General features: G+C 45.5%; 1 protein-coding gene across 1 annotated transcript in view; it reads left to right on the top strand.

The window, feature by feature from the left end:
• The first annotated feature begins 1,117 nt into the window (after positions 1 to 1,117).
• The window catches only part of LOC140410293 (leupaxin-like), a 56,204-nt gene continuing 31,568 nt past the window's right edge, over positions 1,118 to 25,753 (top strand). Inside the window, exons 1-2 of the mRNA XM_072498271.1 lie at positions 1,118 to 1,526; positions 15,973 to 16,172. Of these exons, the coding sequence (XP_072354372.1) occupies positions 1,514 to 1,526; positions 15,973 to 16,172 (213 nt within the window). The 5' untranslated portion in view covers positions 1,118 to 1,513. The remainder of the gene's footprint in view (positions 1,527 to 15,972; positions 16,173 to 25,753) is intronic.

Here is a 25,753-nt window from a genome sequence, read left to right as displayed (position 1 = left end):
ATCCAGGACAAAGCAGCCCCGCTTGCCTGGCACCTCTTCTACAAATATTCCCTCCCTCCACCTCCGACGAGCAGTGGCAGTTGTGTGCACCATCTATTAGATGCACTGCAGGAACACCCCAAGGTTCCTTAGGCAGCACCTTCCAAACCCACGACTGTTATATAAGGAGAAGGGCAGGTGACACATGGGAACACCACCACCTAGAATTAGTCCTCCAAGTCATTCACCATCCTGACTTGGAAATATATCACTGTTCCTTCGCTATCGTTGGTTCAAAATCCTGCAATTCCCTCCCGAACAGCCCTGTGAATGTACCTACGCCTCGGGGACTGCAGCGGTTCAAAAAGGCAGCTCACCACCATATTCTGAAAGCAACTAGGGATGAGAAATAAATTCTGACCTAGCCAGCGACACTCACATCCCATAAATGAATAGAAAATATAATGTGTGAAGGGGAGGGTGAGGAGACGGTTGAAAATGATGAACTAGATCTCCACCCTTATTACGCACTGCATCACAGGTCTTCAGTAGATGGATAGATTGTAGCAGTGTTTCACGTACTCACACAGCTTTGACGTGACAAACTCACACAGCTTTGACGTGACAAACCGATGAGGGTTTTAAAAAAAGTAGAGAATCCTCAGCTTTATAAGTTACACGAATAAAATATAGCAATACATGCATGGTGCTAATTCTTTAAGAAGAGCTTTTGGCCTCCAAAGGAGATTCGCCAACTTGGGAACAGAGTTGAGGAGCTCCAGTTAGAGTCATAGCATTTTGCAGTACAGAAAGAGACCCGAGGCCTGTCATGTCTCCGCCGGCAATCAAGCATCTATCTATTCTCTCCCACTTTCCAGCACTTGGTCTATACCCTTGTGAACTATGGCGTTTGAAGTGTTCATCTAAATGCATCTTCAATGTTTCCCTGCTCTTATATTCTACGCCTTGGCTAATAAATGCAAGTATCCCATTTGCTTACTTTACAGATATGCAGAAACTGGAGAAGCTGGGGTGGGGACGATGTTTTGGATGGGTGCTGGGCGGTGATTAACTTCCAAGTGAGCCTAATTAAATAGCCGGGTCAAAGTTCGTGACCCAGATACATTGGGCGAATGCCTTCCTTCTACACTGCATGATTCACAACATGGGAGGAAGAGGGTTGCGCTGGAGCGGGCAGGAAAATAATTTAGCAAATGTAAGCATTTAATTGGTTTGGGAATTAAGAAGAAAAGCGGAACACGCATCTAAACGGCAGATGGAGCCCGAAACTAGGTCTCTGAAAGGGAGCCCCTCGGTCTGTGAGTGCATTACTGCAAGAATCGAGTTAAACAACTGCGAGCCAGATGCACATGCGTGCTGATACTTCCTGCAGGGCCGAGCAAATTGTCTTCAACAGGAAACAAGGGGGAGGCAGCGATCGGTTCAATATACCTCCCCTCTCCCACCTCAGCACCAGAGCTGCGACTGATGGCAGGAGCCAACTAGACGTGATCAGTGTTCCTTCAATTTTCTCATGGATGAACTGGGTGAGTGATTGATAAGGTCTGATTGCGGATGTGAAAAGTGTCGAGGTGGAGAGTAAAAGTGATGGCGAAGTCGAAGAGATATGGAGTTCAAAGGGGCTCCTCAATTCTATGGACGTGGAGTCCAATTTATAAATAGCTGTATTAAATTCAGAACTGTTATGACAGAATCAGCGTGTTTGTGCCAACATTTTAATTGTACTGACGGATTATTATTTTTAAAATTCATTTTTAAGGGATGTGGACATCGCTGGTTAGGCCAGCAATTATTGCCCATTCCTAAGTGCCTCGAGAAGGTGGAAGGTGAAGGTCGCTGCAGTCACCGAGGTGTAGTTGCACCCACGGTGCTGTTGGGGAGGACGTTCCGGGACTTTGACCCAGCGACAGTGAAGGAACGGCGTTATATTTCCAAGTCAGGGTGGTCAGTGACTTGGAGGGGAACCTGCAGCTGTTTTGGTCCTTGTAGATAGTAGTAGTCGTGAGTTTGGAAGGTGCTCACTAAGGAACCTTGGTGAATAGCTGCAGTGCATCTTGTAGAGTCAGGAATGTGATGGAATACTCCCCACTTAATGCCTGCTCTTTCCCTATACTTCAGGAATATTATTTTTCCATTTTACTCTACATATCCGTTGGAAGTCAATAATGAACCTGCTTTCAGTACCATTTCAGGAAATGTACTCTAGGGCAAAGATGGCGAAGAGGGAACCTGATCAAGATGTACAAAAACATGAGCGGCATCGATAGTGTAGATAGGAAGGAATGTTTCTTCTTAATGGAGCGGTCAATAACCACGAGACATTGATTTAAGGTAAGGGTCGGGAGATTTAAAGGGATTTGAGGAAAAGCCTTTTCACCCAGCGGGTAGTGGGAATCTGGAACACTGCCTGAAAGGATTGTAGAGGCGGAAACCCTCACAATATTTTAAAATTATTTAGATGAGCCCTTGAAAGCCATACTACACATGGCGAAAGACTAAGTGCTGCAAAATGGGATTAGAATAGATAGGTGCTTGAAGGCCGGCACAAAGACGATAGGCCGAATGGCGCGTTAAATCTTGCTGTCAAAATATATGACTATGACATACCAATTAACCTGCTGTGTTAATGTAATCTTACATTGTCTCCAATTGGTATCTTGGGAAGAAACCTGTTCTCTGCAACATTTCCTCATCAGACAATCTCTGGCATTACCTCCAGAGTTCGCCAACACATGTAAAATTCACAGCATTTTATTTAAATTTGTTCATGAACTCAAGAAGGAGTTAGATATAGCTCTTAGGGCTAAAGGGATCAATGATTCAGGGGGAAAGCGGGATCAGAGTATTGAAATTGTAGATCAGCCATGATCATAATGAAGGGCGAAGTAGGCTTGCTTATTTGTTTCTGTGTTTCTATGTTGAAATGGTTTATTTATTAACTATCCATGCATGGACTAATACCATTTAACAGGTGTAATTTTAATACATGCTTTCAAATATCCAGCGAGTCGCAGAACCTGTAATTTGGATGTGTAGCAAGCCAGGGTGCTTTCCTGTTGCAAAGCGATCTATTCAGTGAACACAAGTCTCACTACATGAGAAAGGGTGGGAGAGTTTGGGCTTGTATTCAATGGAGTTCAGATAAATGAGAGGTGATATTATTGAATGATTTGCGAACTTGAGCAGACCTTCACAGATTGGATGTTGAAAGTACGTTTCCCCCTTGTGGGAGAGAGTACATAGGACATACGAACACACCAATTTGGAGCAGGAGTAGGAGTAGGCCTCTGGGCCCCTCGAGCCTCTTCCATCTCTCAATATGATCATGGCTGATCTGATTGTAACCTCAACTCCACGTTCCCTGAGCCTGGATAAATTCGCCCCCTTGTTAAGCAATAATCTATCTATCCACCTCAGCCTTAAAAATATTCGAACATTCTGCCTTCACTGCCTGTTGAAGAGAGATCCAGAGATTCACGACCCTCTGAGAGAAAACATTTCTCCTCATATCTTTCTCAAATGATCAACCCCTTATTTGTAAACAGAGACCCCTAGATCTAGATTTTCCCACAAGAGGGAACATGCTTTTCAAATACCCCCTGTCAATACCCCTCAGGATCTTAAATATTTCAATCAAGTTACTCTTCTAAACTCCAGTGGTTACAAACCTGACCTCTCCAAACTTTCCTCATAAGACAGCGTGTCTATTTCTGGAATTGGTCCAGTGAACCTTCTCTTAATGGCTTATAATACATTTACAAAATTCCTTAGACAAGGAGACCATAACTGTACACAATAACTCCAGATGTAGTCTCACCAATTTCCTGTGCAACTGAAGCATATCCTTTCTAATGTTATCATCAACTCGACACCGAGGGGACACAATTGAGCAATGGACGTCCCATTTAGACCCAGATGAGGGGTATTGGTCGTTCTCTCTTTCAGGCGGGAGTGAGACTTTGAAATTGTTCCCCAAATAGTGGTAGTAGCAGGGTCATTGAATATTTCTTTTTTTAAGGCAGACGTAGAGACATCTTTGGCAACAATCAAAATGCGTATAAGGGTAGGCGGCAACATGGAGTCGAGTCCGCAATCAGATCAGCTAATTGAATGGCGGATCAGTCTCGAGGGGCTGAATGGCCTCGCTCTGCTCCTCATTCGTATGTTGGTGTTAATAAATAGAGGGCTTAAAATCATAGAATCCTATTGAACAGAAGGATGCTATTCTGCCTATCCAGTTTGCACCCACCTTCGGAAGGAACACCTTACCTAGGCCAACTCCCCCGTCCACACTGGCCTAGACCCATAACCTAACTTGCACATCCCTGGAGACTGATGAATATTTCAGCATGGTCAATCCACCTAACCTGCACATCCCTGGACACTGAAGGATATTTCAGCATAACCAGTCCACCTAACCTGCACATCCCTGGACACTGAAGGATATTTCAGCATAACCAGTCCACCAAACCTGCACATCCCTGGACACTAAAGGATATTTCAGCATGGTCAATCCACCTAACCTGCACATCCCTGGATACTAAAGGATATCTCAGCATAGCCAGTCCACCTAACCTGCACATCCCTGGACACTGAAGGATATTTCAGCATAACCAGTCCATCAAACCTGCACATCCCTGGACACTGAAGGATATTTTAGCATAGCCAGTCCACCTAACCTGCATATCCCTGGACACTGAAGGATATTTCAGCATAGCCAATCCACCTAACCTGCACATCCCTGGACACTAAAGGATACTTCAGCATGGTCAATACACCTAACCTGCACATCCCTGGACACTAAAGGATATTTCAGCATAGCCAGTCCACCTAACCTGCACATCCCTGGACACTAAAGGATATTTAAGCATGGCCAAACCACCTAACCTGCACTTCTTTGAACTGATTCTTGAAGGATTCTTTGAGAAATAATGAAATAAAGATATAATCTACATTCCCCAGACACATGCTTCACGTACGGTTGTTCTGATTCGCCTTCAAAACTCTGAGAAAGGAAACTATTCATTTACAAGTTCTGCTAAGTGCGGTTTTGAACCTGGAGACCAGTCTGCTTGCTGAGCTCTCAGCTTTCCCTCCGAGGCACATACATCCGTGGCGAAAAGACAGGGAGCAAGGTTAACAAAGAAACCTTAACGTGGGGAGTGAATTAAAGATAATTTTTCAACAACAACATAACATGCCAGCGCAAGTCGGTGCCGGAGCTGGTAGGTTTTGGACGCTCTGGTCAAATAAAGCTGCATGTGTGTCAGCCTCTGCGTGCATGAGCAAAATGCTTCAAACTGCAGCAGTGAAGGGTTTCCGTTTGCGGCGGTTTCACTTCCTCCAATCTTGGGTCGCGATGAGTAAGATGTTCCTGCACTCTGCGTAGGCAGCTGTGTGCACTGTTTGACATGACCACCAATCTTGGGCAAGTTAACTCGTGAAGTGCCGGTTTGGACTGGATTGCAAGAGGTGAACATGTCAAAGGTCGGATTGAACGTCACAGAACGCACACCTCACCAAAAACAAAACACACACATCAATCAGAATATCTCACTCATATACAGGCTAATTTTTCACCTTTATTCAAGCTTCTGTCTTCTTCACTGATACACATAGGCATTCGTTTTCACTCACTCTCCATACATACATACAGAGACAGAGGCCCTATCCCTCACTGATATGGACATCAACCTTCATCTATGTCTATCAAAGGAAAAAAAACATTTAGTAGCAGTGTTCCTATTTACCCGTTTTACTGTTCCATTTGTTTCTTCTGGGACACAGCACTCTGTACTTGTTGAACATAAATATTGCAAGACCATTTGAGTACAGGTCAGTGATTCATGTCCACAGATGTTCAGGCTAGGTGGATTGGTCTTGCTAAATTGCTCCTTAATGTCCAGGAATATGCAGGGTAGGTAGGGTTATTGTCAATCAGAAATCTATTTGTCTCTGACTCAAACTTACTCAATTACTGAGCTTTCACAGCCCCCTGCGATAGGGAATTCCGAAGATTCACAATCCTCTGAGCAATTAAATTGCTCTCATCTCAGTCCTAATTGCCGGATAGGCTGGGAGAGTGAGCATAGGTGGGGTGCTCTTTTATGGGGTCGGTGCAGACTCGATGGGCCGAATGGCCGCCTTGTGAACAGCAGCAATTGTGCGGTTATATTCTATTCTAATCCTATAGGACCAGTGAGATGCTGTTTCAATTGTATTGAAACTTGTTGAGACCACAACTGGGGTATTATGTGTGATTTTTGTCCCCTTACCTCAAAAAGGATATTACTTTCATCGAGGGAGTTTAACGAATGTTCACCAGACTTATTCCGTGGATGGGGGGGGGGGGGGGTCTGTCTTAAGAAGGAGATTGTGCAAATTGGCCCTGCATTCTCTAGAGTTTCGAAGAATGAGAGGTGATCTCATTGAAACCAACAAAATACCCAAAGGAATAGACATAGTCAATGAAGGTAAGATGTTTCCTATGGTTGGGAGTCCAAAACCAAGGGGCACAAATTCAAAATAAGGGAAATCGCAAATAGGACTGAGATGAGAGCAATTTAATTACTCAGAGGATTGTGAATCTTCGGAATTCCCTATCGTAGGGGGCTGTGAAAGCTCAGTCATTGAGTAAGTTTAAGTCAGAGATTGATGGATTTCTGATTGACAATAGCGTAAAGGCATATGGGGATAGTGGATGAGAAAAGGTATTGACGGGTGCGATCAGCCATGATGGTATTGATTAGCAGGGCATGATCGATCTGTTGAATAGATTGCTCCTATTCCTAGGCATGTACCACTTGTATTCACGTGTGTGTGTGGAGGGTGAGGGTGGGGCGTGGCTTCTCCCTTCCCTCCTCACATACATATTGGTATCGCTCACTGAGATTTGCATTGCATACTTTCTCACTCAATGATTGGATTCGATTCATTCCTTCACTGGATATGGGCGTCAATAGCAGTTCATGGCCATTCCCTAGTAGCGCTTGTGAAGCTGGTGGGCAGCTGCCTTCTTGAACCACTGCCTGTGTTGAAGGAACACCCACGGTACTGTTAGGCCAGCGCCACGTGGAACACTGTTTTTGCACTTCCTTGCGATTACATACAACTGATTGGCTTTTTAGGTCATTTCAGAGGACACTTAAGGTTCAACCACTTTGCCGTGGGTTTGAAATCGTAAATACAACAGATATCCTTCCTTCAGGGACATTGGTATGTTAGTGAACCAGATCATAGCATTTTACAGCATAGCAAGAGGACTTCGACCCAGCCATCACGTACCAATCGATTCTAATCCCATTTTCCAGCAATTGACCTGTAGCCTTGTATGCTATGGTATTTGAAGTGCTCTAAATGCTCCTTAAATACTGTGAGGCATCCTGCCTCTGCCACCGTTTCAAGCAGTGAGTTACAGATTCCCATCACCCTTTGGGTGAAAAGCGTTTTCACCTAAATCTCACTGGAACAACGGAGGTTTCTCACTGGAACGACGGGGGTTGAAGGGCGACCTGATAGAGGTCCACAAAATCTATGAGGGGCATAGACAGAGTGGATAGTCATTGGCTTTTCCCCAGGGTAGAGGGGTCAATTACTAGGGGGCATAGGTTTATGGTGCGAGGGGCAAGGTTTAGAAGAGATATACCAGACAAGTTTTTTACACAGAGGGTAGTGGGTGCCTGGAACTCGCTGCCGGAAGAGGTGGTGGAAGCAGGGGCGATAATGACATTTAAGGGGCAACTTGACAAATACATGAATAGGATGAGAATAGAGGGATACGGACCCAGGAAGTGTAGACGATTTTAGTTTAGACGGGAAGCATGGTCGGCACTGGCTTGGAGGGCCGAAGGGCCTGTTCCTGTGCTGGACTTTTCTTTGTTCTTTTTTCTTTGTTCTCCTGCGCCTTACTTTAAATCTGTGCTCGCTCATTTTGGCCTTTCTACAAAGGGGAGCCAATAAACTTTGTACCTGACCTATCCATGCCCTGCATAAATCTGTGCACTTCAATCAGGTCCGCCCTCAGCCTTCTCAGCTCCAAGGAAAACAACCCCAGCCTAACTCTTCATAGCTGAAACGCTCCAGCCCAGGCACATCATGGTGAATCTCCTCTGCATTCTTTCTAGTGCAGTCGCACCCTTCCCATAATGTGGTGATCAGTACTGCACACAATACTCTAGCTATAACCTAACAAGCATTTTATATATCTCCATTGTCACCTCGCTGCGCTTATATGCTATGCCTCAGCTATTGAAGGCAAGTATACCACATGCCTTCTTAACCACCTTATATATCTGTCCGAGTGTTTTCAGGGATCTTTGAACATGCACCACAAGGTCCCTCTGGTTGTCTGCACTTCCTAGTGCCCTACTATTCATTTATAGTCCCTTGTCTTGTTCGTCCTCCCAAAATGCATCGCCTCACTTTTTTATGGCAATGATTTCGTGGTCACCATGAGGCTAGCTTTTAATTCTGAAATTATAAATTGAATTGAAATTACACAGACCTGCCGTGGTAGGATTTTAAGATTTGCTCCTTGAGCTTTAGTCTGGGCCACTGACTGCCCATCCAGTGACATTCCCACTGCCTGCTCGAAATCATCGATAGCGTTGAAACAGAGGCGATTAACGTTTTGTGTGGTCCTGTGCTCGCCTTCATTTCTGCGTTCCCCCCAAACTCGCGCCACTGCTGACCCCACCCACCCTCGCCCCACAGAGCAGAAAGGCAGCAATATCTCTTCTGACATTTCTCCAGTTAGAGTACCCATAGACGAATACGTGTTTCCCTTCATGGGTGTCAGATAATAATTTGGAAACATATCGGCAGATTGCCCTGGCGGTTTCTGAAAAAGCAAAGCAATCAATTTCTAATATCCATCATCCCATTTACTTCACCTTTAGAAAATGGGACTTATGAAAATATCTAACCTGCTTTAGGTCTCCAACTTCAAACGCTTTTCTCAAATTTTCCATGTTATCCAAGCTTCCTAGTTTATTTACTGCAAAATACTGATTCACACCCAGTGGAACAGATTTTGGCCATAAAGCAATGTATTCAGGTTATGTTTCTTCCATCACCTCAACAAAAGACTCAACAGCATATTGTAATTCCGTTGTCACATCACGGGCAGTACGATAGCATAGTGGTTAGCACAATTGCTGCACAGCTCCAGGGTCACAGGTTTGATCCCCGGCTTCGGTCACTGCCTGTGCCACTGTCTGTGCGGAGTCTGCACATTCTGCCTGTCTGTGCGTGGGTTTCCTCCGGGTGCTCCGGTTTTCTCCCACAGTCCAAAGATGTGCAGGTTAGGTGGATTAGCCATGCTAAATTGCCCTTAGTGTCCAACATTGCCCCGAGTATTGGGTGGGCGTGGGGGCTTGGGTAGGGTGCTCTTTCCAAGAGCCGGTGCAGACTCGATGGGCCGAATGGCCTCTTTCTGGACTGTACATTCTATGATCAGAGTTCAAATTTTGTTCAACTGTTTCAGGAGGTGTGATATCTCCGGAAATCGGCAAGTTTGAATCATGGGATTATTGACCCATACTTTTGAATGAGGATGAATGTGTCAAAGAACAAAGAACAAAGAAAGGTACAGCACAGGAACAGGCCCTTCGGCCCTCCAAGCCTGTGCCGACCATGCTGCCCGTCCAAACTAAAATCTTCAGCACTTCCGGGGTCCATATCCCTTTATTCCCATCCTATTCATGTATTTGTCAAGATGTCTCTTAAACATCACTATCGTCCCTGCTTCGACCACCTCCTCTGGCAGCGAGTTCCAAGCTCCCACCATCCTCTGTGTAAAAAACTTGCCTCGTACATCTACTCTAAACCTTGCCCCTCGCACCTTAAACCAATGCCCCCCAGTAATTGACCTCTCTACCCTGGGAAAAAGCCTCTGACAATCCACTCTGTCTATGCCCCTCATAATTTTCTAGACCTCTATCAGGTCGCCCCTCAACCTCCGTCGTTCAAGTGAGAACGAACCGAGTTCATTCAACCTCTCCTCATAGCTAATGCCCTCCATACCAGGCAACATCCTGGTAAATCTCTTCTGCACCCTCTCTAAAGCCTCCACATCCTTCTGGTAGTGTGGCGACCAGAATTGAACACAATACTCCAAGTGTGGGCTAACCAAGATTCTATACAGCTGCAACATGACTTGCCAATTTTTATACTCAATGCCACGGCCAATGAAGGCAGGCATGCCGTATGCCTTCTTGACTACCTTCTCCAGCTGTGTTGCCCCTTTCAGTGACCTGTGGATTTTCCTTAACCCTATCTGCCAATGACTTTTCGTGACCCCTTTCAGTCCTCCTGACTCATTGCTTAAGTTCCTTCCTACTTTCCTTATATTCCACACAGGCTTCGTCTGTTCTCCTTCACCTGCGTAAAGCTTTGTGCATCGTTCAATACTTCAAACCTTTTGATGTAAAAGGACACACTGTCTTTTTAATCGTTTCGTCCTCTTACCTCACCTTCAATTTTCTGCGCTTTTGTCTGTCACGATTGATAGCATCGCTTCATATTCCTCAAGAAACTGATCTTGATATTAATGAAGTGTCTCAAATAGCAGACATGTGCACAGTCAATCCCATGTTTCTATCAGCTTCAATTCAAGCTCTGCAAAAAGTGGATCTATCGTTTAATTATGAAGTTGTGCTTCTGGATTTCAAACAACACTGACTCTAATTTTCTCCTGCCCATTCATACCCTCACACACACAGGCTGACCCTCCCCATGGACCCGCAACCCCATCGCAAACTCTCCCTCCCTCCAAAATGTAACCCGGCCCTCACACATTATCCCATCAGCAACCCTGGCTGACCTCCTCGCACACTTTCCTCCCTCACACTCTTCCTCCCACCCCCTGACTGTTTAACTTCACCCCTCACACTCTCCCATTCTCACAATCTCTCTCACATCGTTTGCCTGGGGTCTTCAAGGCAACCTTCTGCCTCACTCGGTGTCTCCTCATGGCTAAGGGTTGCTTTGGGATATCGCCCATTGCGCCTTGCTGTCGCAGGCCTGCCCTGATCGAGCAGCAATCTTACTCACCACGACTGCTCTGTAAATGACCTCACCCCTTGGTCTCTTAATTTCGGCGCCCTGTGCCTTGCAAACCTCCTCAGCTGACCTGCTCCGCTCTGTGGCTGACCTCATCTCATGGTGAATCACGTCCCGCTGTTTCTGGCCTGCTGTAAGTCGAGTCTCAAACTTGGTTGCCTTTCCAAAAACAGTAAAACCTCAGGAGCCTCTGCCTCCCCTTCCTTGCCTCGTCATATATATGTGTTCCTTGTGCGCGTACCTCAAGTCAACCATTCATTAGTTTGGATCTGTGTTTTCCTGCTCTTTCTGACTCACCAATTAGAGTCTGATTTCAAAGAACAAAGAAACGTGCAGCACAGCAGCAGGCTCTTCGGCCCTCTACGCCTGCGCCGATCATCATGTCCGTCAAAACTAAACCTTCTGTACTTCCGAGTTCCGTATCCCTCTATTTCCATCCTCTTCAAGATGCCCCTTCAACGTTACTATTGTAGTCGTTCCACCACCTCCTCCGGCAGTGAGTTCCAGGCACCCACCACCCTCTGTGTAAAAGACTTCCCTTGCACATCTCCTCTAAACTTTACACCTCGCACCCTAAAATTGTGTCTCCTAATAATTGAGTCTTCCACCCTGGGAAAAAGCTTCTGACCAGTCACTCTGTCTATGCCACTCATAATTTTGTAATTGTCTATCAAATCGCCCCTCAACCTCTATCGTTTCAGTGAAAACAATGCGAGTTTATCCAACTTCTCCTCATAGCTGATACCCTACAGAACAGGCAATATCCTTGTAAACCTCTTCTGTACCCTCTCCAAAGCCTCTACCGCCTTCTGGTAGTGTGGCGACCAGAATTGTACCCAATATTCCAAATGTGGCCGAAATAAGATTTGTACACTCCATTGCTTGCTGATCGGCTCATTTGTATTTGTTGAGTCTATCAGTAAATGCAGAGTAATCTGGTCCTGTTTGGATGCCCACTGCACCGGCTGCACCCCCGCCCTCCCCCCTATTGATAGACCTTACTGTATGTTTCATTGTACATGCACCTCTTGTTGGAATACAACGAAACTAAGAAGAGAAGCAGTTTTCCTGCTTTCAGTCACCAGGAGGATGGGTAACTATTATTAGCGTGGGTAACAGCTGACTTGGGCAATCCTAATTCGGGGGAGGATGTGGTCTAGTGGTGTTGTGACAGCAAGATAAATCCAGAATAATGTTCAGACGATCCAGTTTCACATCCTACCACGGCGAGTGGCGATCTCTGAATAAAAATATTTCAATAAAAATCTGAAATTAAAAGTCTAATGATGGAGGGGATTTGCAAGGATGTTTCCCGAGCTGGAGAGTTTTGGCTATGAAGAGAGATTGGATAAGCGGTTGTTTTCCTTGGAGCAGAGTAGATTGAGGGGGGAGGGGTCATGATTGAAATGTATAAAGTTATGAAGGGCACAGATAGAGTAGACAGGAATAAACGTCTCCCCTTGGTGGAGGGATCAATGACCAGGAGGCTTGGATTTAAGGTAAGTGCCAGAAGGTTTAAAGTATTTGTTGAAATCATTTTTCATCCGGAAAGTGGTGGAGTTTGGAAATCAGTGCCTCAAAGAGTGGTGGAGGCAGAGATCCTCACAACATTTTGGAAGCATTTAGATTTGCACTTGCGATCACAAGGCATACAAGGCTATGGGACAAGTGCTGGGAAATGCGATTAGGACAATTCAGCGGCTGTTTTTGATCGGCGGAGATGCGATGGCCCGTGCGGCCTTTTCTGTGCTGTAGACCTCGATGACGCTATGATGCTCATTGTTGTACAATAGTCACCTGTTCACTAATATAACAGTTGTGTTTGCCAAATCAATTAGCCATTTTGTTGACCATTATCTCACGAAAACGAGTAGTGTGGTAAATAGTGATGAGGAAAGCCTTAGATTACAGGATGATATGGATAGGCTGGTCAGATCGGCAGAACAGGGGCAAATGGAATTCAACCGTGAAAAGTGTGAGGTGATGTGTTTTTGGAGGACTAACAAGGCAAGGGAATGTACAATGAACAGCAGGATAATAGGAAGTATGGTGCACCAGAGGAACTTGAGATGCACTTCCAAAGATCCCTGAAGGCGACAAGACAGGTGGTTAAGAAGGAACTTGTGTTACTTGCCTTTATTAGACGAGGCATAGAATATAAGAGCAGAGAGGTTAAGATGAAGTTGTGTAAAAAGTCTGGTTAGGCCCTAGCTGGAGTACTGTGCGCAGTTCTGGTCACCACACTATAATAAGCATGTTATTGCACTAGTGAGGGATGAGAGGAGATTCGCCAGGGTGTTGACTAGGCTGGAAAGTCTCAGCTATGAAGAGAGGCTGGATAGGCTGTGGTTGAATTCCTTAGAGCAGTGAAGGCTGAAGGGGGACCTGATTAAGGTGTGTTAATTATGAGGGACAGTGGGTACATAGGAAGAAACCTTTACCATTTGTCGAGGGATCAATAACACGGGGGAATAGACTAAAGGGAAGGGACAAGAGATTTAGAGGGGATTTGAGGAAAGATCTTTTTCTCTAAGAGGGTGGTGGGGATCTGGAATTCTCTCCCTGAAAGGGTGGTAGAGGCGGGAATCCTCCCAACATCTAAGAAGCATTTAGATGAGCACTTGTAAAGCCATAACATACATGGATGCTTGATGGCCGGCATAGACATGATGGGCCGAAGGGCCCCTTTTTCTGCTGTAAAACGTTTTGATTCTATTGTGTAACATGGGATCAGTGGATGTAGTGCATTTGGATTTTGAAACATTCTATTTACCACCATTATGGTTTCAGTAGCTCTCCTCCACAGAGACAGCAACATAGGCACTGTGACTCATTGGCATGGCAACACGTACTCCGCCTTTGACTCTCACACATAAGACTAAACCCGCTTAGAGACCAAGATTTTTCAAAAAATAATTGAGGGGATTGGGGAGTCGTTGGTTGTGCTAAAATTTATTGCACAGCCTTACTTTGCCTTCACCTGAATGAGTTGCTCGACCATGTCAAAGGGCAATTATGAGTCAACCACTTTACTGCCGATCTGCACTGATATGCGGGTGAAGCAGACGGGTTTTACAACTATCAACATGGTTCATTAGATTTTTACTGAATTCAAGTTACCCCATTTCCTATGGTGACCTTACGTCAGAGCATTCCCCTAGGGATTACTACTCCACCATCTGTTTCCATGGCTAGTAATTCACGGAACTATGTTAGTGCCCCTCCCGACACCCTCGCACTAGGGGCTATTGTCAAAAAGAAAGTTTGAGCAGTCGATTGCGTTTCCCATTGCTCTTATCTGAAATGTAGGTTGTCCCTAAGCCAATCCTATTCCACAAGGACCCACTGAACAGTGAATACGGAGCAAATATTTGTGTAGTTTTGTCTATCCTATGATCACTGTATTCATGAAACAGTGCACTTTGGCAGCGCAGAAGGTGCATTCCAGATTCAATTTTAACATAACGTGCCTTGCGGAAAACTTATAGCAGTGGAAAAGGAATACTTTTCACTAAAGGTCAAACCCCTTCGCTATTCGTGATCCTTATTTCCCTGACCAGTGGAAGGATTGTGATAAGGATAAGGAGAGTTCTTTGATTCAGGACTTGATGGCCAGAGAAGGTGCTTTCATAACGCAAACAAAGCAGGGTGATTGTCTGCCTGCAAATATGCTTCCTGGGCGGCAATGGCTGGCGGTAGGAGCGGGAGAGACTCTGGTCAGCCACACTTGATGTGGAGTGGTGTCCATTAACATATAAGCCCCTGGCGCCAGTCTAGCAATCTGTTGCGGGAATTACTGTCCAAGAAAACAGACGGTGGTCTGACTTAGTGCCTCACTAGGTGTGGGAAGAGAATTGAAATTCACTGGGAATCACAGTGTATAAACCAATTAGGTCTTCCAGAGGAAATGGAAGTAACATTCGAATTAGGAGCAGAAGTAGGCCACTCGGCCCCATGAGCCCGCTCCTCTATTCAATAAGATCCGAGGTAATTTCAACCCCACATTCCTGCCTACCACATAATCACGCATCTATCGAGCTGAGCCTTCGAAATATTTGAAGTTTCAACTTCCACTGCCTTTTATAGAAGCGCCTTTTATAGACGCAAGACCCTCTGAGAGAAGCGAAATGACCGACCCCTTGTTTTTAAGCAGTGATACACTACCTCGAGGCTCTCCATGTCGAAAGATTCACTGCGTCAGTACCCCTCAGGATCTTCAAGGTTTCAATCAATTCGCCTCTTACTCTTTTAAACTGAAGTGATACAAACCACAGTTCGCCAGCCTTTCCTCAAAAGGCTTCTCTCAACTTCTTCTAATGCATTTGCTTTCTTTTAATAAGTAAACCAATACTGTGCAGATGCGGTGCAATGCCCTGTACAAATTAAGTCGTAATTTATTTATTATTTGGATGTGCACATCTGTGTCAGCCATTGCTCTGGAAATGAGCAGTTTCTTGGACAATTTAAGAGTAAACCACATTAGTGTGGATCTTGAGTCACATGGTAGGCGATCGCAAAAACGGCAATGATCTCAGGGTCATCTCTTAATTCTTGACTTTAAATTCCAGATTTTTATTGAATTCAAATTTCACCATCTTCCCTGGTGGGATTTGAACTCAACTATCCAGGGCATAACCCCTGGTCATCTGGATTGCTGATCTGTATACCACTGCACACTGCAACACTATAGTAATGGTCAAGGGGCTGCTTTAGCATAGGGGCTGGTTTAGCACAGTGGGCTAAGCAGCTGGCTTGTAATGCAGAACAAGTCCAGCAGCGCGGGTTCAATTCCCGTACCGGCCTCCCGAACAGGCGCCGTAATATGGCGACTAGGGGCTTTTCACAGTAACTTCATTGAAGCCGACTTGTGACACTACGTTATTATTATTAAACGCTCTGTTATCATTTCAGATATATTGCTGGCTGAACTTGAGCAAACATCAGCGACTGACCGTGGAGGTAACCCGGATCACCCAGCTCCATCTGAGTATGACCTTCTGCCAGAATTTGCATCTCGGAATAGTCCTTTGCCGTCTTCGGTGAATGGCAAAGCGTTACCTCCGCAGGTCCCCGGTGGTGGAAGTGAAGCATCCGCCACAAAATCAGTACAGGTAAGAAACATCTCAATTTCCCTAGGGCAACTTGAATACATGAAATGGCAATCGTGAGGAATGATCGTTGGGTATGTGCTCACTTTGTACCTGCCGGGAGCATAATACGTTTCGTGGTGTGCATGTCCCCTGCATCATGGGTGGTCCTTTCCAGTGCTACCCACCCCGAGTTCGGACATTCTCACCCAACTGCAAGTCTCATTGGTTTGTTAATGTTTCCGACGGCCCACAACAAATTCCTCGGTTGTCGGAGCTGGAAAATGTACCCCAATTTTTTTTTTGGCAATTGTGCAGATATTAGTGGGCTATTAGAGGGTGTTATGACTCAGTGTCTGAGAGGATGGTTAGAGGCAGGAACTCTCACAACATTTAAGAAGCAGTTCGATGAGCACTTGAAAGCATCCAAGGCTAATGAAGCGCTGGTAAATGGGATTAGAAAAGGTAAGTGCTTCATGCCCGGCACAGCCACGGTGGGTCGAAGGGCCTCCTTTTGTGTTGTAAGACGTAGTGACTCTGTGGGTTGAATTTCCCAGTCCCGTCTGCCACGGGATTCGTCGCAGGTAGTACGCAAAACTAGGTGGATCATTGAGAGTTCCGTTGACTTCGGGCCTGCCGCCACAAGGAGAAAATCCAAATGAATTACTCTACATAATTGCTATTCGAGAAAGAAGAGAGCACGTTGCACAGTGTCCAAGGCTGTACTTAACCATGATTCCTTAAAGAAAGTTAAGTCACTCAGCGGACCAGGAAAACCTCCTGGTTTCCTCAACAGCACCATTTCCCCATCTGAAATCACTGAAACAGAACAAATGGCCAATGATGCCGTTGAACGTTTGCAGCCATTGCCATGTCAATATTGGTTTCTGGTTCGTCCCCCCAACCAAAAAAACAACAGTTTAGCTCAATGCTTGCATAGTTCATTCTTGAAAATGAATTTTCCAAGGGTAGTCTAGTGAATTAACCGACATTGTTTAAGGAGGAAATATTTCAGATACGTATTTCAGGGTCACATTAGTTTGTGCATTTCCCTGCACGCTAACAGTGGCAGATGTTCCGTTTCAGACCACCAAAGGAATCATCGTGGAAGCGACAGAAAGTGCGATGGGCTATTTAAAGGCCTGTTGATATCTGGTTTGAACTTCCGGTATCCAGGCCCGCGCGGGGGGAGGGGGGAGTGGGGGGTGGAGGGGGGTTGGAAAATCCCGCCATTAGTGTTCACTTCAGCATGCTCCATCCATAGACATTCAGCACAATAGATCCCGGGTGGGACTATGAAGATGTAATTCCCAGTCCGGGCCGTCTTTTAGATTACTGGAGTTGTTGATTGACATTCTCTGGCCTCCCCACTATGTGTTTCTCAGCCTTGGTCGGCAGGAGGATTTCCTGTTCCCGCCACTGTCAAACGAATTTCCCACTGGATCTACCCCACGCCGCTGGGAGACACCGTTGGCGGGGCCGAAAATCCTGCGAGCGTGAACAGCCGGAAGATCTCGCCCATCGAGTGTTGCAGATAGTGCGACACTGAACGCCCTAACAACTCCATGCCAGATCTCTGCAGAGCAGTTCAATCAACCTGTTAGCCTCTTCCTTCCTTATAGGCCCTGCACGAGAATTTCTCTTCAGTGTCCATCCAATTTGTCATTGAAATAATAGGTTACCGAAGTTTATACCATTGACGTGCGCATCAAACACCCGGTGAATTCCACTCTCTGTGAAAAGAAAAAGTTGTTCCCCAATTTCCTGAATATGTTTTCCCCAGGTCCTTGCATTATCAACGAGCCAGGAAAGCCTCTGTTTGTCGATCTGGCCGAAACTGAAACCGAAATCTCCCAAATCTCCCCACAATCTCCTATGTTTCAAGACACGAATCTCTGCTTCACCAACCCTCGTCACTAACATCATGCTGGTAAATCTCCTTTGACATTTCCAAAGGAAAATATTTTAAAGTAATCCTTTTGTGTCAATCGTTCTATATTTGAACGCTGTATTTTCCTCATCACTTTCCTTCAAATTCAGATTTGGAGAATTCCCATGTCATGCATAAACTCACCCTCTTTCTCTTCCAGATTGTCCGCTAGTAATTCAAGGACCTTTTTTCATTCATTCACGGAATCTTGGCACTGCTGGCTGGGCCAGTATTTACTGCCCATCCCGAATGCCTTTGCCAGCATTGAGGGCAGTGAAGAGTGAACTACATTGCCCTGGGTCTGGGAACACAGGGAGATCATCCTCCCGAAAGGACCTCAGTGAACCTTATGGGTTTTTACAACAATTGACGATGATCATTAGTAGACTTTAATTCCAAATTTTAATGGATTCATCTTTCAGCATCTGCTGTGTTGGGATTTGAACCAGCGCATTACATCCGGCCTGTCATTTACTCTTCCAGTGATAATACCACTGTGCCACTGCCTTTAGATTTGGATCCCTTACTTTTACCTTTGTTAGAATGTATCTGGACTGTACACGATAGACCTCCTACTTCAAGATAAGACCCTGTTCCGGTTATCGTTCCCCCCCTGAATCTTGGCTCCATTTCAGCCTGGCTACACCACTTCTCCTCTTATTAAAGTTATGCCTCTTTACTAACCCTTATGTGGCCCACTGGGATACACTACCCGATCTCCCCGTGGAACGCATCGAATACGATTTTCCTCGCTAGTCCCACCCAGCTGGGTCTCGTTACCTTGCACCGTAAAAACCGGCCGGGACTGCGACTTACATCTTCATAGTCCCACCCGGGACCGATTGTGCTGTATGCCATCGTCGCGGCCCTTTCCTTGACCTCAAACAAACTCCAGTTAACTTTCCTTCTTAGACCTCCTGGATCTTTATACCCTCCATTAAGTTTGAAGATTGTACTAAGATCCTCGCTCTTCCTAATCTGTGTCTTCTGATGTTATGATCACTCTTGCACCAATGTTTTCCCACGGACACTTGGTTCACTTACCCAAGCTCATTCACTGTCACCAGATCAGGTAACACAACTCTCCTAGCTGGACAGAGAATGTACTGGATAAGGCGTGTCTCCTGAGCACATATCAGCAATGCCTCTTATAAGGTGTCGGTCAAAAATATGGACATATGAACCAGCAGCAGGAGTAGGCCACTTGGCCCAGCGAGTCAGTTCCGCGATTCAATGAGATCTTGGCTGATCTGATTATAATGCTGCTGAACCCTGGCACCTATTCACCCACATGTTAATAACGAATCTATCCACCTCCACCTTAAATATTCAAACATTCTGCTTCCATTGTCTTTTGAGGAAAAGAGTTCCAAAGACTTATGACCCTCAGAGAAAACGTTTCTCCTCATCTCTGTCTTAAATGAGCGACCTTTTAGTTTTGAACAATGATACGTAGATCTAGGTTCTCCCAGAAGAGGAAATATCCCCCCATATACCCCCTGCCAATAACCCTCAGGACCATAAAGTCTTCCATCAAGTCTTCCCTTACTTTTCTAAACTCGAGTGGATATCAACATTTCTGCATAAGACAACCCGACTATTCATCGTATTAGTCTAATAAACCTTCTCTCAACTGCTTCTAACACATTTACAACTTTCCTTAAATAAGGGGATTTATACTGAGCACAATACACTCATGCCCTCTACACCTGAAACACAACCTCCCCACTTTTGGAATGAAATCCCCTCGCTCTACATTCTATTAGCTTTCCTAATTACTTTCTGTACCTTTAGATTAGTCTTTTGTGATTCAAAGGGGGGGGGGGGGGGGGACCTATTCAGGTTTTCGGGAACTAAGTTTTTAAATTCCTTTCCCACACTCAGTGGTGGACTATGACAGACTTTCAGGTCGCTAGTTTGTTGCCAAGGGGGTATAAAGTGTGGCTGACCAGGAGTTTCTCACGCTGTTACTGCCCGCCACTTGCGCGTTCAGAAAGATTTGCAGGTTGACCACTTTATAAGGTCATAGACAACATAGAATTTACAGTGCAGAAGGAGGCCATTCGGCCCATCGAGTCTGCACCGGCTCTTGGAAAGAGCACCCTACCCAAGGTCAACACCTCTACCCTATCCCCATAACCCAGTAACCCTACCCAACGCCAAGGGCAATTTTGGACACTAAGGGCAATTTATCATGGCCAACCCACCTAACCTGCACATCTTTGGACTGTGGGAGGAAACCGGAGCACCCGGAGGAAACCCACGCACACACGGGGAGGATGTGCAGACTCCACACAGACAGTGACCCAAGCCGGGAATCGAACCTGGGACCCTGGAGCTGTGAAGCAATTGCGCTAACCGCTATGCTACCGTGCTGCCCATAACATGTTCTGACAATAGCATCTAGCATCTGCATCTGTGGTAGCATTCAAGTAGAATCTAGCATCTGCATCTGTGGTAGAATTCAAGTAGAATTTAGGAAGCAACCCTTGCATCGGTATTCACCAAAGAGAAGGAATTGGTGGATGTTGAGTCTGGAGAAGGGTGTGTCGGTAGCCTGGGTCACATTGAGATCCAAAAAGATGAGCTGTTGGGCGTCTTGGAAAAATTAAGGTAGGTACGTCCCCAGGGCCTGATGGGATCTACCCCAGAATACCGAAGGAGGCTGGAGAGGAAATTGCTGAGGCCTTGACAAAAATCTTTGGATCCCCACTGTCTTCAGGTGATGTCCCGGAGGACTGGAGAATAGCCAATGTTGTTCCTTTGTTTAAGAAGGGTAGCAAGGATAATACAGGGAACTACAGGCCAGTGAGCCTTCCATCAGCGGTAGGCAAATTTCTGGAGAGAATTCTTCGAGACAGCCTCCCCGAACAGACGCCGGAATGTGGCGACTACGGGCTTTTCACAGTAACTTCATTGAAAGCCTACCTGTGACAATAAGTGATTTTAATTTCATTCATTGGCCGCTCATTGAGTATAAAAATTGGCAAGTCATGCTGTGGCTGTATAGAACCTTAGTTAGGCCACACTTGGAGTATTGTGTTCAATTCTGGTCGCCACACTACCAGAAGGATGTGGAGGCTTTAGAGAGGGCGCAGAAGAGATTTACCAGGGTGTTGCCTGTTATTTCATAGAATTTACAGTGCAGAAGGAGGCCATTCGGCCCATCGAGTCTGCACCGGCTCTTGGAAAGAGCACCCTACCCAAGCCCACACTACCCTATCCCCATAACCCAGTAACCCCACTCAACTAAGGGCAATTTTGGACACTAAGGGCAATTTAGCATGGCCAATCCACCTAAACTGCACATCTTTGGACTGTGGGAGGAAACCGGAGCACCCGGAGGAAACCCACGCACACACGGGGAGAACGTGCAGACTCCGCAGAGACAGTGACCCAGCCGGGAATCGAACCTGGGACCCTGGAGCTGTGAAGCAATTGCGCTAACCGCTTTGCTACCGTGCTGCCCATAACATGTTCTGACAATGTTATGGAGGGCATTAGCTATGAAGAGCGGTTGAATAAACTCGATTTGTTCTCACTGGAACGAGGGAGGTTGAGGGGCGACCTGACAGAGGTGTACAAAATTATGAGGGGCATAGATAGAGTGGAGAGTCAGAGGCTTTTTCCCAGGGTAGAGGGGCCAATTACTAGGGGGAATAGGTTTAAGGTGTGAGGGGAAAGATTTAGAGGAGATGTACGAGGAACGTTTTTTACACAGAGGGTAGTGGGTGCCTGGAACGCGTTGTCGGAGGATGTGGTGGAGGCAGGGACGATAGTGACGTTTAAGGGGCATCTTGACAAATACATGAATAGGATGGGAATAGAGGGATACGGACCCAGGAAGTGTAGAAGGTTTTAGTTTAGACGAGCAGCATGGTCGGCACAGGCTTGGTGGGCCAAAGGGTCTGTTCCTGTGCTGTACTTTTCTTTGTTCTTTGTTCTGACAATTTACACATGTTTAATGACAGTGGTGCCTCTACCAATTTGGCCAATAAATAGCTTTAAGTCCTCATTGAGGAAATTTGCCCTTGTATGAAGAAGTTATCAATGTTTACTTTGGAGCTTTATTTCTCACCCGCATTTACGTCACTGAGCACCTGCAGGACATTCTGAAGGGGTTATGGTCCATCGTGCCACCAACGGCATAGGTAATAAGAGGGACTAGAGAAAGACAAATATATGGAGCTGGGCAACAAATTGAAAAGCAGGACCCCAAAGCTCGAAATCTCAGGATTACTCCCAATGTTTCGTACTAGCGAGAGCCAGAATAGAATGATAAACCAGATGGGAGGGCGGCATGGTGGCACAATGGTTAGCACTGCTGCCTCACAAGGCCAGGGGCCTAGTTTGAATTCCGGCCTTGAGTGACTGTTTATGTGCCGTTTGCACATACTCTCCGTGTCTGCGTGGGTTTCTTTCGGGTGTTCCAGTTTCCTCCCACAGTTCCTCCGGTTTCCTCGCACAAGTCCCGAAAGATGTGCTTTGAAATTCTGAATTCTCCCTCTGTATACCCAAACTGGCGCCAGAATGTGGCGGCTGGGGGATTTTCACAGTAAAGTCATTGCCGTGTTAATTTAAGCTTTTGTGACAATAATAAAGATTATTTCCTTCTTGATTTATTAAATATATGCAGGTTTGGCCGATTGACAACACTAAGTTGCCACTTAGTGTCCAAGGTTATGAAGGTTAGGTGGGGTTACAGGGGTAGGCAGGATGTGGGCCTGGGTAGGGTGCTATTTCAGCGGGTTAGTGCAGATGCGATGGGCCAAGTGCCCCCTTCTGCACTCTAAATGTTCTATCACCCTATGATTGCGTGACTGCAGGGATGTTGCAGGAGAGAGTCATTTGGATTCCTGAGACTCTGGGAGCAATTCCAAGGAAGTTGGGGCCTGTGCAAGCTGAACAGTTTGCATTCCTGCAGGTCTAGGAGCGAGATCCTCACAGGAATACTTGATAGTGCTGTTGGGAATGGTTTAAACTAGAATACCAGGAGGATGGAACACTGATAGAAATGAAGCATAAAAAATAATAAAGCAAAAGTGTAAGGCAAAGGAAACAAGGGCTAGTAGCAAATGGCGCCATAGCCCGAAATATCATGTGCACAAATGGGAAAAAAATCTGTCTAAAAGCACCGTGTCTGTATCCATGGAGTATTCGTATTAAGGTAGATGAATTAACAGCACAAATTGTTATCGACTGATATAGACGTGATTGTGATTATAGAGACATGGCTGCAGGGTGACCAAAGCTGAACACTGAATATCTGAGGGTATGCAAATATACAGGAGGTGAAGTGTTGTTGTTAGTAAAGGTTACAATCAATGCAGTAGTGTGGGAGGATATTGCGTGATCTGGAATGAATCAGGATGGAGCAAAGAAACAACAAGGGGCGGAAACAGCTAGTAAGAGTTCTCTATAGGCCTCCTTGTGGTAAGGTACGGAATGACATTAAAAAGGAAATTCAAGATGCATGTAACAAGGGTGCACAGTAATCATGGATGACTTTAATCTACATGTAGGTTGGGCCAATCAAGTTAGCAACAATACTGTGTTGGATGAATTCGTGGAGTGTGTACAAGATTTATTTTTAGACCAGCATATTGAGGAAGCAAGTATAGAACATGATATCATTGATTTGGTGTTAGGCAATGAGAAGGGGTTAATAAATGAGTATGTTGTGCGGGGTCCTTTCGAAAACAGTGACCATAACATGAGACAATTATTCATTAGGATGGAAAGTGACGGTCTCATCTGAAACAATGACCCAAAACCTAAGTTGTTAGAAAAATAAACTAGCCGAAGGATTGAGAGAAGTCCAGTATTTAGCAAAGAAGGGCCAAGAGATTAATTGGCAGGGGAAAAATAAAGTATGAGTTAATTTGCAAGTAACATAAAAATGGACTGTAAAATCTTCTATCAGTATATTAATATCAAAAAAGATTAATGCCGACAAATGTAGGTCTTTTATTCCCTTAATTTCCGAGAGACCAAGGAAATCACAGGGCAATTAAACGATTACTTCAGTTCTGTCTTCACGGAGGAAGACACAAATAACTTCCCAGAAATGCTAAGAAATGAAGGTTCTAGTGCGAGGGTGCAATTGAAGGTAATTAGTATCTTTAGAAAAATAGTGCTGTTGAAATTAATGGGAGTGAAAGCTCATAAATCCCCAGAGCCTGATAATCCACATCCCGAAAGGAGGTGGCCATGGAAATATTGGACGCATAAGAGGTTAGTGTGCAAAATTAAAGCGCATGGGCTGGTGATAGTGGATTGTTATGGATTTAGAATTGGTTTTCAGGCAGGATGGAGAGAGTAGGAATAAATGGATCGCTTTCGAAGTGGAAGACAGTAACTCGTTGGGTCGCACAGTAATCAGTGCTCAGGACCCAGCTATGCAAAATATACATCAATAATTTGGATCAGGAAACCAAAAGTAATATTTCCCAGATTGCTGATGAGACGAAACTTGATGGAAATGTAAATAGTGAGAAGACTGTTAAGAAGCTTTAAGGTGATTTAGATATGTTGAGTGAGTGGGCCTATATGTGACAGATGCAGTATAGCCGTGGAGAAATGTGAAGCTATCCACTTCGGACAGAGAAACAGAATGACAGAGTATTATTTACATGGTGATAGGCTAGTAAATGTTGACGCACAGGGGGACCTGGGCGTCCGTGTACAACAGTCACTTGAAGCAAATATGCAGCTACAGCAAGCAATTAATAAGGCAAATGGTATGTTGGTCTTCATTACCAGAGGCGACTTAAGTACAGGAGCAAGGATGTCTTACTGGAGCTGTACAGGGCCTTGGTGCGATCACATCTGGAATATGCTGTGCCATTTTTGTCTGCTTCCCAAAGAAAGGATATACTTGCCATAGAGGGAGTGCAGTGAAGGTAACCAGCCGGATACCTGGGACAGCAGCCTTGTCGTTTGAGGAAAGGGTGGGTCGACTGCGTCTGTAATGACTGGAATTTAGAAGAATGAGAGGGGGTCTCATTGAAACATATAAAATTCTGACAGGGCCAGACAGATTAGATGAACGGACCATTCGCTGGTCCGTCATATTTTCCACCCCGACCCGATGATCCCAGCAATAGTCAGGACTGAAAGCCCCGTCGGATGTTTATTTCCTTAATTGGATGTGGGTGTCGCGGGCAGAGCTGTCTATTGAGCTGAAAGGCGTAATAGTCCATTTAATGGGTGGGGCATGGGCGGAGGGAGAGTGGTGGAGGGGGAGGGGGGTTGGTTTGATTGACGAGTCAACCACATCGCAGGATATCTGGCGTCACATGTAGACCAGAACAGCTAAGAATGGTAGATTTCCTTTCATAAACAATCGACAATGGTTTCCTGGTCATCATTAGACTTCTAATTCCAGGATTTCTTTATTTTTGAAGTAAAGTTTCGCCACACACCATGGTGGCAATCGAACCTGGGCACCCAGAGTGTTGCCCTAAGTTTCTGGACTTCGAGTCCAGCGACCATACAACCACGCCTATGCCACCGCTTCCCCCATTGTACTCCTCCTGTAGTACAATGCAAAACCATCACAGATTCGTGCACGTTATCCCTCTTTTGTTACTTTCAGATAAGGATGGCCACTCCCTGCCAATTAAGGCTAAACCATCACCACACAGAGTATTGAATGTCCCAAGGAGGACTTTTA

This window comes from Scyliorhinus torazame, chromosome 4, assembly GCF_047496885.1.
Source record: "Scyliorhinus torazame isolate Kashiwa2021f chromosome 4, sScyTor2.1, whole genome shotgun sequence".
Classification (NCBI taxonomy): Eukaryota; Metazoa; Chordata; class Chondrichthyes; order Carcharhiniformes; family Scyliorhinidae; genus Scyliorhinus; species Scyliorhinus torazame.
This window is presented reverse-complemented; position numbering and strand designations above follow the sequence as displayed.